Genomic DNA, 11490 nt, shown 5'->3' with positions numbered 1-11490 from the left:
TAAAAAGCAAACCATGGCACTGTTCCTGTGCTGGGTCAGCCTCCCATCCTGGCCCACAGCACAGCTTTGCCAGAATAACCAGGTTAAGAAACAAATGGCAAGGATGTTTTTAGAAGTGTTGTTGGTGAAGACCAACAGAGACCACAGGAATACAAGACCACCTTCATCCCTAATGCTTTTTAGGTCCCAATTTCAATTGCATCTCAGAGTACTTAAAAAAAATACTCAGTAACTTGATCTCTCTTTCCTGTTCTGAGGGTTACTAAGTCTGCTGCTGATGTCATCAAAACCTTGTATATGACGATAATAAATATATCTTTAATACTGCATCACTGGCAGCACACAGATCAGGTTTATCTAAGTAGTGCAGTGGAAGCCCCTTTTATTGCTCCTTCGCTGTGACATGTTGGGCAGTGGACAGAAGAGCCCATCAAGGCTTGGGACTGTGGAGCAGCATGTGCTCAGCTAGGCAAAGGGCCCGCCTCCAGACTCTCAGAGGTTTATGTATAGAGGGATACAGACCTTTTACTTCTTCTTTCTCAGAACCTGCATACAGAAAACAAGCTGCTGAGCTCACAAAGATCTTTCCTGCAATATTTACAGCCCATTCTATTTCACATCCTCCAAGTGTTAAATCACCTTACAAACCTCTTTTTTGAAGAATGATGCTCCACCGTCCCTGTTTTACATTTCAAAAGTGTTCAAATTCTGCTGTTGCTGCTGTGGAAGCTTTCCTGCATGTTTAACAGGCAGTGTTGGGAAAGGAGTGGACCTCGGTGTGCAGGAAGGCTGCCACTTGGAGAGAACTGAAATTGGGCTGCCATGCTGGGCTCTACAGCAGAAGGCCCAGAGCTCTACTCAGCAGCCTGGGTGTAGGAGGTAACATAACAAACACCAAGAAGTGATTTATGCATCAGACACTCATGACAAAGACAAATCCAAATGGGAAGTTACTAATAACTAAAATCTTGGAGGGCTAATATGGTTATCTTGTTGCTGGTACATCTGTCTCTCCTACCACGTGCCAATCTTCCAAGGATTCAGCTGGAGAATGTCTCTCAGAAGTTGCATGCAATAAACTGATCAGTGTTAAACTTCCCTTCAGTGCCTTTCTCAGCTGCTTGCTCTGAATGTGGCTATTCCCAAGAGCAAAAGGACAGATTGGATTTATTTCTGCTTCCTACTGAAATTCTTTTAGAGGAAAGAGGGTCAGAAAAATAGTCAACAGCTTCTCATCTTTTAGTCTATTTGCTTCCAGCAAAGGCTCTCACAAGGAGATTTATTCATTGTAGTGTAAGTGTTACCAAGTTAAGAGGATTATACAAAAATTGTGGACTTATTCTTCTACCCTGACCTTAACCACCAATCTGCATTCATGGAGATGCTTAAATGAATGATACTGCCTACTGCACTTAATCATTATTAGTATAATGATATACTGTGGCTGTGCATGCTCTTTTAAACAAAGCACAGATTAAACTAAGATAATAGAGCTAGTAGTTCAGAGTAACAACAGAACATTTATTTTGCTGATCACCTTTTTCTAAGCAATAATGTAGGCAAATAAAATAATAAAAAAAAGGATATATTCCAATATTCTAATCAATAAAGTCCTTAAATGGGTTCATGGCTATGTGACTGCCACCTGCCCAGGACATCCTATGACAAAATTATTCTATGTGAGAAACCACATTCTAATTTGCACTTGGGCTGAGGGCCAGTGTCTAAGAGATCTGTCCATATGTTTCTCCTGAGCACCCTGTCTTCCATGAGAAGTTACTTTATGTTGAGTATAGGTTATGCCATTACTCAAAATAACTTTCAGTAATCAACCTTACTGCTTCAGCAGTACGGCCGCATAGGAATGAGTGCCTCCATAATTACAACTATTTCATTTATCTGTGTATTTTCACATGTTCTCAGAGCTCTGTGCATGCAGACGGAAAGCACTGTGTGTGCCTGTTCAACTTATGGCACTGAAGGAATTACAATTCTGCTGAAAAAATGCACCTCTGTACTGGGATACATGAGCTACTCCCATGAGAGAGAAGATGTTTACACTAATCTTTCACCTAAGAAAAATTATTTTTCTCCACTGTCTCTCCAAACTAGGGCCTATACATTCATCTGACTTCTTAGAGAGACTTGAATTCCACACAAGCCTTTCTGGGTCCCAGTTAAATGAATGCACGCTGGTCTGTTCTGTAGACAAACTTAAATATTGCTACACTATGACAAAGCATTCAAAACCACTGTGTGTGTTTGGCTTTGTTAAACATAATTGATACCACTAAAAAAAAGGAAGGAGGCTTTTTTTCCCTCTTTTCTCTGCTAGCGGTAGTTCAGAAAGGTTGATAAACAAGAATGATAAACAAGGTGAATGAGATTAGCATAGCAGGTTCCTTCTGCTGTTTCTCTTCCATAGAGGAGAAGAGTCTTCTAAAAGGTAAATTTGGTACATCTAGATTATGCATCTGCCCTGAATGTGTTGTTAAGAGAGAATGGACTCTTCCACTTATGTCAAGGGATCACAGAAAGCTTTCCCTCTTCTGCAGAAACCAGTTTGTCAGCTCCTCACAATGCTTAACAGTAGAACCTGGAGTGAATTTTCTACAGTGTGTTTCCACTTTTTTTATTTAAATGCTGCAGCAAAGTGTTGTATCCCACTTCTTACAAGCAGCCTGAGACAGGTCAGATTCATTTCACCTAGTCAGACATCCTGCCAGTGACCAGTGCCAGCCATCACAGAAAACAGATAAAATCCACTCCCCCCCCCCCTTTACATTTATTTTAATATCTTTGGGCAAAAATATTTACCTTTGAACATATGATTGTACAGCATCTTGTACAAACATGGTTTTGATATGATTGTAGCATTTATGGTTTGCCTTCTAACTTTCTCTGACCACACTTCTTATATTGCTGTTATACTCCTGACCTGTTTACCTTTTTCCTTCCCTTGGCAGGCATAGCAGAAGTGATGGAAGGATTTTGTAAGCTATTCAGTACTTAAATTTGGCAAGGTAAAAAAAAAAAAAACAAAACTCAAAAAGCATGAGTATTCTTTAGTTGAGTGATGGCTTGTGGTTTAAGTAATTGATACAAGCCAGCATATTTACCATTAGTTGTATTTAAACAGAGAAACAAACAGCAGAAACTAAGAACAATACTTAAGCTATCACCTAAAGAAGTTTTTAAGCTTTACTTTTATCAGACAAACACTAACTTCTATGTGTTCTGCATACCCAGGTGATAAAACAATTGAAATCTCAGAGTCATGCTAGCTGCTTGGCTTTCCTATTGACTTTCTGGAAGGAGGTACTAAGAAAGAGAAATCTTTGCTACAGCTGGGACAATACTTGCTCTTCTTTTTGATGGTTAAAAAATAATAACAAAAGTTGGTTTCCTCCAAACTAAAAATCATGCAATTTCTGAGTTGTTTTTTTTTTTTCCTGTTTGTTTGAAAAGTGAAGAGAGAATTAAGCACACCAAATAGCGCTATTTTAGAATACCAAAAAGCAAGTATTTAATTAGGAAGCGATATGAAAAAAAGCAGACTTCTTAAAATTCCTCTCATTAGTTGAAAAATAATTCTCAAGGTGAGGTCCACTTTATGTTCTTTAAAATGAAATTCATATATACTAGCTATGATATTTTGCCTTGTTGTGATTCTGTCTTTGTGGGACTCCACATTTAGAGACTGTATCCAATGTCACGTCAAATTTTATGTGTAGCTCTTTTCCTTCTTTAACAAGAATTATGAGCAAGAACACCCAGGAAAGCAGAATCTAATGCCTGAAGAGTGGGTGTGGCTGGAACTAAAGTGGAATACAAATGACAGCTAGCTTTGAATTAATCCGCTTACCTGATAATAAGCTAGATGTCTTCCCTCAAAATGCACTGTTGTTCGGTACTCCATAGGTATTATTGATGGGTTAGGGTTTAGAAACTGTGGGCATTCTTCCTCCTGAGTAGATAAACATTTTATCCATTATTCAAAACAAAAGTCTTATCACAACAAGCTCCAATGGCCTTCGGACAATGGGATGATTGTTCTAAATAACTTTGTGCTTAAAATACAGTGACAGATTTGATTACACCCTTTCAAATTAGACACGCTAAAAATGACTACAGCATATGTCAAAGCCGTGGGTGATTATCTTTCCCAGCCTTGCAATCTTGTTCCTCCCATTGAAGCAGAGTAAAAGGAACAAAAATATCCTTTCAGGAGTTATTCAGTCACAATGCCCCTCCTCAATCACACCCTTAAATTCCCACCCCCACACTGTCACTAAAAAAAAACCTTAAACTTCTGGAGTTAACTTTAGACTCACTTTTAGATCCCTACTTCAGCCATCGGATATGAGAGAAAAAGCAAAGAATATATTGAAGTTTTCTAATAAAAGCCCAATAATTTTATTTTTAAACGTTACCATATTTTGTTTGATCACATCCTGTGCTGAAGAAGACTCTTCACAGATATGTTTCTTCCAGTCCCACTGGCAATTCCACCTATTGCTTGCACAAGAATAGCATCTACAAATATAACATGATAGTCATGACAAACTGTCAGGCTTCTTCCCCCACTGACAAAAAAAGTAAATTAAATTCCATCTTTATTCATGGAGAGTAGATCAATCTGCTACAGTGTCCTTACTATGTTAAGTTGAAAAATTTATAGTAAGAACAGTTTGAGAACCACAGAAAGCTTTTTTTTTTCAGAAATATAAGTAAGGATCAGAAAACCGTAGCATCTCACAAACTTTAAGACGGAGTCCAAGGAAAACAGAAATGATCTTTATAAACCTTCATATATTGAGTTAAAAATGTGGAGTTTGAGTTGGCTGTGTCTGTCCTGGGGCAGTAACATCTCAAGTGGGGAAGATGATGGTGGCATAGTCATCTTTGATCATCACATTTGAACGCACCACAACCCAAAGCTCCAATCTAACACTTGTGGCAACATGTATTAAGTAGACATCCACAGAGCTCACCTGCAAGTACAATAGCAACTACCAAAAATAGCAACCCAATGAACTGGCCTTTAATTGCATGCCTCATTAAAGTGTAAGTTAAAGAATTGGGATACTGAAAAATTTTGAGAGCCAAAGACTTAATTAGTAACCTGAAGCATGATGTCACGGGATCTAAACACTTCAGTTAGAAATTTGAAATACTTACGGCTGGTTTTCATAAAGATTCATTGCTTCTTCACAGTCATAAAAAGGATAAGTATGCGATGCAAAAAATATCCTGTTCTCTCCAAAGGTTAACTGTAATGGAACCGAAACGTGATCTATCGCAAAAGAAAAAGAAAAAGAAAAAAAAAATCCAAGTGGTTGTTGAATTCTTTAGCTCTTGAACAGAATGGTACAATAATACTTTTATTATTTTACAGTGCCGGCAAATATTTAACTACACAATTGATGCTTTAGATCTCATGAGCTGTTATATTTGAGCTTTGCTTTGCCTTTTTAAACTACAGTTTTTTGAGCAAATGGTTTTCAGAAGAAAAGCAGAGGATAGGATAAATGGAAGAAGTAAAATTACAGAGTAGCTTTACTTTATGGAAGTGTTTCTCAGTGTTGCTATCACCATGCTAGAATTTTAGAGTCTGAAATAATAAGAAAAAATGAATAAAAGGGTAACTGAACACAGATGAAAACTGGCATGAGAACAGTCATATAAAATCAAACGTTATCTTAACTACGAATATGTCTTCATGTAAAATTACTTGTTTCATTTGTGGATTAAAACTGCCATTGTCGTGTGAATTAAAACAAGTGGTCTTTGTGGTTAATGCCCAACAGTGCCCTCAACACAAAGCTACCATAGGCACTTGTGATCTCAGTTTGCTGTACAGGATTTCCCCACAAATGTACTTCTCATCTGGATCATTACTGAACTAAGGGAGTAAAATTTATCTTTAGAAACTGGTGTTTTCTATGGTGAAGTTGCTTAAAATGCCTTTTGCAGAAATCATTAAGCCCTTGTGACAAGCTATTTCACAAGCAATTGGGCAGTTTCAAACCCTGCTTTCCTTGAAGAGGTTCTTGAAAGACCATGAGCAGCTTTATTGGAAGTCACCTTTGCCTGCACTGGATCCCATTTAATATTTCAGACTGGTAGAAATGCCAGAGGATTTTCTAACAACAGGGCTGCAATAAAGCATCATTCCTTTCTAGAAATATCCCATTTCCTTGGAAATGGGATACTGCTACAGTAATCAGGGCCATCCCAAACTCAATAGGGCTTCTAAACAGTAAGTGGAAGGCTCGGGACTTTCTGTCACATGCTGCCTGTGTTACTAACTGCCTGCCTTCTGCAAAGTGTCTGCCAAGCTTCTGAACATCTTGATATTATTTTTGAATATCCTTTCAGATTGGTCACTGTGGAAAAAACTCAGGAAAGTGTATTATTTCTAAGCGACTTGGTTACTCTCATGCCATTCCAGACAGGCTTCTAGTCTTACATTTTATGCTGGAAGATGTCAAGCTGTCATATTTATCAACTCAGTCTCTTTATGTCCTACTTTTCAAAATATTTAGGGAATGTGAATTGGCCCTAAATAAAGTAGTGCTGCTTTAACACTTCGCATAATCTGATACCTTGACATACCCCAGCTATTTTAAAACTTGAGAGATTTTAACATCATTACATTTTGTGCAATTAAAACTGGATTTTGACCGCTTTGAAGAGAATTTAAGCTTGTGTTAAAATGCACTTCCAAGTACCACACTCTTGGGAAATTCTGATACGTATGAGAAGGTAATCCTAAGGGGTACCTCTATACAATGTGGAAGAACACATTTTTAGTTGTTTAAATTTGATCAATTAACAATGAAGGCTGTGTTGCCAGTTTTATTCTGTGTTTATATATCAGGATGTACGAACTTAAGGCTCAAATTAAGCACTATTTAGGAAATAGCACAAGAATTTTGTTTGGTGAAAGACCATAAGTGTATGTCAGTGGTTCAGAATGGTGGTACAGCCCTTAAGAATACAATCATGTATTTTTCCACTGGTCTTCCACTACTGCAGAAGATGGAGGGCACACAGTGGAAGGGGCAAAAGGCTTTATGATGGAAAAGACAACCTTCTGACATGGATCAGAAGACTAGTTACTGAAATATAGTCAAGTACAGTCGAGTATAAAACTAAAACAACACATCTTCATACTGTGCTGCTCTTCCAGCCTCATATCTCAGTTTGATTAGAGTAAGATTAGAATAGCTGAATTTTGCTTGTTTGGGACACAGAATCCCTATGCTCCTGGTAGAAATATCACTGAGTTGGTGACTTCAGGGACTGTTTTGGTGTAGTGGCACGATGCAGCTTCTGTGGGCAGTATCAGTTAGATCAATTTTGCTGAATATTTTGGTGGGAACGGCACAGCTTGAAAAAAACAGCGATGGAAAAACTTTGAGTAAAACTTTCTCTTTTTTAAATTAATGTTTGAATGGTCAAAGATCAACAATAGACTACCTGAGCCAAGGGACTGGAAGCGGAAAAAAAACGTGCATTCAGTTCATATAAGAGGATCACATTAGAAGCAGTGGTTTATGTACTTTCCTTTCTTATGCATGGCAGGTAGCAATATTTCTTTACCTTGACCTTTCGGAGTTGGAGGAATCATATCAGGTGGGTCACAGATAATAACTCCTTCATTTAATTGAGCACGATGGCTTGTTTCACCAAAGGTACACCAAAGTTTGTCACTAGTGCTCAAAGTTGGCAATGGACTTACTGTCAGTTTCACCTGCAAACAAATTTTCAACAGGTAAAATATTTGAAAGAAAGTAAGCAAGCTCAGCAAGGCTTATGGCCACAGAATTTTCAGCTGCTTTCTTTTCCAGCCAAGGGTGATATTTTGGCTGGTACTGCACAACGTGGTTCCCCTTTTCAATTTTTATTTGTTTTCTTCTTATTTTTCTGCCACTTTTCCAGCTGGGTCTATGATGAATAAAAATGGTACAGAAAACTCCTTCCTTGTCAGTGCACTAGATCAAAACAAAAATGTCTCTAGATACAAGCCCAGCCCAGCCTTTTGTTCTTGTACTCAGCATCCAGTTCAGTAAACAGAGTAGTTTAAGACTTAAGTAAGTCTTGAACTTAATGAAAATTACATTAACTAACTGGTTATTAGCCAGCAAATAAACCAAGGCTGAATGGGCTGGAAAAGCTGGAGTTTGAAAGGGCTGAGCAGATAAAAGTGGCTTTCTCAAGATTCAATGTACATGCAAAAAAAAAAAACCACCAAAGAAACAACACCCAAATCCTGACATTTATCACTACTACTGAAAAAGAATTTCTGAGAGTGGTGGTGAGATCTTAATCTTCCTAAAGAAATCATCAATACAGTATGCATGTCAGGAACTAAAGGCAAAATAGAGTGGGAAAACTTAGCAAGGCAGGAAAAAGAAAATGAAATGAGATTTTAGATGATGCCCTTGTTTCAGGTATGTTAATTCCACAGTTTAGGCTTTTTACATTTTGTGTTTCCAGTAGAAATGAGGATGGTTCCTTTCTCACGGAAACTGGTCCACTATGTTATAAGCTGCAATATTTTTTGGTGAGTAAAAGTAACTAAGAGGAGAAGATGACAGTGGCAATATTACAGGTTGTATGTAGATGCTCATTTGAAGTTGGCTTTGTTTTTGTTGATTAGATATTTTGGCCTCATACTCTCATATGAGGCACTAAAGTCTTGTCAACACAAATTGACAAGGTCTGAAATAAGAGAAGGTGTGGATTTAACTAGGCTATGTACATTCTAATAACATTTTTCTCAATGCAGAGACAACCTTAAGACAATGCTGCTTACATCATTTAGGAATGAAATTAACCCAAAGTGAAGTCTCTTTCTTTCTGATCAAGAGGGATCAGAAACCATTTAGTAACTTCACTCAAAATTAACCCAATTTTACTTGCTGAGCACAACCAGTACATCCTCAGTCTGTACCAGCATGCTGCACTTGAAATCAAAGCAAGCTATGACATACTGGTCACTCTCCAAATGCTTCATTTTGTCACCACATAGTAGTTTTGCATGCTGAATTTAACTTCTCCATGCATGCAGACAAATTTTGCTGTGTAGACAAATCCACTGCCAGATTTTAAAGAAACAGCTTATGCCTTCACTACTTACTCAAGTTTATGCTCAAGTAAGCTGAAAGAGGATGCAAGGGCAACATGAAATCTCCCCTATCAATTATCTTTTATAGGCTATACAATATTGTGCAACACTTTCGTAATATTCAGATAGCTCTAAGTGCTTTGTCATCCATAACAATGCATCACTGTGGTTTACAGAGAAGGTTAAAAGGAGCATTTCTTAGAAGAAATTATTAACTACATCCTGCAAGAAGAAGAGGCAAGAAAAGAGCACTGTGAGAAGTCTGAAAGGTTGAGATACCTCAAAAACTTTATATTTCTTGCTATCACCATGCCTAAAGAAAAACAGACATTGATTTGCTTTGTAGTCACATCAGTGTGCTTTAAGAACGTGCAGGGAAAGGATTTTCTTGTCCTACCTTAGCAGGAGCTCTACGACTCATGTTTTGAGGGTCTGCACTGATGATAGTCATACATGTACCACTTGGACTCCAGAGCCAGTCGTTCTCCTTATCAGCCATTTCACAGTCTGCCCTCTTTGTACACCTGACAAAATAGGAACAAAACAAGAAGTAAAGCAATATTTGGACTCTGCTTTCTCTGAACTAAGCAACAATTCAGGGACCAGAGACTGAAACTGCAGTACAAGATGACTGGAAGTTTGCTTTAATATTGACTATTCATGTTGCTATCAGAGACCTATTAAATGAATAAGTGATGGAGTAAGTATTGACCATATTTGAAATACAGAAAGCAAGCAGGGAGACAACATACATTGCATAATGTGTAGGATTACTCCACTCAAACATATGGATACCTGATAATATTTAACACAGCATCAAAAAGAGAATGGAGCCATTGCCCCATTTCCTGAAAGTAGGCTGATTAATCTTCATTTTAACACGTACCAAACTCCTGGAGGAGTGGGCACAACCTTTCTCTAGGTCAAGGATGACACCCATATGTTGGCAGCAATAAGACACCTGACTCATGAGGGCAGAAATGTGATAGAGCAGTGCTGCCTGGGGCACACGAGAACTCCTGTGGAATCTCAGCACAAGAGAAATGCAGCTTTCTCGGTGAAGGGCTTCATTAACTCCTGCCACAGTTTAAGATCTCTGTCTGCGAGGGCACCCTTACCATCGCAGGAAGACATCAGTGGCTGTGCAGCCTCACAGAAAATCCTGAGAGATTTTCTTAGCTCCCCTACAGGAAGGATGTAAAGCAGAGGTGCTGCAGGACAGAATCTGCATATGTGGCTACAAAAGCTTGTTAGAGCGTGTGCTGGGGGCCAGTTTCATGCATATTCTTTTCATCCTGTGCAGTGCTTGTGAGAAAACTCTGTAATATCTCTGGGTGTTGTAACAAAAGTCTATTAACTCATCAGGGGCCTCAGTATAGTACTGTTGCTGAACAGTTCTGCCAGCACTACCCTAAGGATATCATTTACATACAAAGTCTACATTCATATAACACGTCCCTACACACACAATTAAGCGCTGCATGTGAAGATGAGACAGAACTTGGTGCAGGTGAGAAAAACATTAGAAATCATGTGCTTCTATTTCTACTGGGAGAAATACTACCAAATGCAAAAATTCACGTTTGCTTGTTCTCAGAGATCATTAATACTTCAAGTTATTGAGGTCAGCGGTTGTATCAGAAACCTGAAGGGAAATCTAGGAGAAATTGCCTCCTGTATGATATATGACACGGCCTTCAACTCTGAGTAGCCAGGAGGAGTTTGAGTTGCATGTTCCAAATCCCCAGGTTTCATCCACTGAAGCTGAAGCCTGGTCTTGAAGAGTTATTACAGAATATTGCATAAATGTGTACAACACATAAGTTTCTCTGCAGTGCTTCACATTATGCTGCACAACAGCCTGTTAGGTAACTTAATGTGAAGGTTCACATTTTCAGGCAGGAAGCTGGAAGCCTGAAATTCATCTGCATGCTATAATTAAATAGCCCCTTTGTTCCAACAGCGAGTACTTAGAACCATGAATTCCCAACTGCTCATGCCAAGGGGTTAATTAACTTAGTAGTCAAAAAGAGCGCTGTAGGACCGCACTTGCTTCTCACCACTCCAATCAGTGTGCAATGTAAAGAAGAGACATCCAGAATTGTTCTAGTTTGCATACGTTTGAATATTAATTCAGATAACCTCTGCAGAGAAGTCAGCCAAAGGCCAGCTTCTGCTCTCATGCAATGAGGTGAGAGCCCAGTGTAGCTAAATGTCTCCATTGCTAACATTTACCTACAAACAGCCTTTTATCTATATACTTCATGTTCAGACATTAGAAATTTCTTCCTTTACGCTCTTTTATTATGTTTTGCATCTCTACTTAAAATAAATGTATATTTTCAGGATTTTAA

General features: G+C 38.4%; 1 protein-coding gene across 5 annotated transcripts in view; it reads right to left on the bottom strand.

Moving 5' to 3' along the window:
- The window catches only part of PLXNB2 (plexin B2), a 247415-nt gene that overhangs the window by 56488 nt on the left and 179437 nt on the right, over positions 1-11490 (bottom strand). For all 5 annotated transcript variants that reach the window (XM_052667742.1, XM_052667740.1, XM_052667741.1 and 2 more), the window contains 5 exons: positions 9534-9660; positions 7609-7759; positions 5182-5296; positions 4434-4536; positions 3866-3967 (listed from right to left, as the gene is read on the bottom strand). In XM_052667742.1, the coding sequence (XP_052523702.1) occupies positions 3866-3967; positions 4434-4536; positions 5182-5296; positions 7609-7759; positions 9534-9660 (598 nt within the window). The remainder of the gene's footprint in view (positions 1-3865; positions 3968-4433; positions 4537-5181; positions 5297-7608; positions 7760-9533; positions 9661-11490) is intronic.

The sequence above is a fragment of the Tympanuchus pallidicinctus genome, unplaced genomic scaffold (genome assembly GCF_026119805.1).
Source record: "Tympanuchus pallidicinctus isolate F22 unplaced genomic scaffold, pur_lepc_1.0 scaffold8, whole genome shotgun sequence".
NCBI classification, from domain to species: domain Eukaryota; kingdom Metazoa; phylum Chordata; class Aves; order Galliformes; family Phasianidae; genus Tympanuchus; species Tympanuchus pallidicinctus.
Note: the sequence above shows the minus strand (reverse complement) of the source record. Positions and strands in the feature narration are given on the sequence as shown.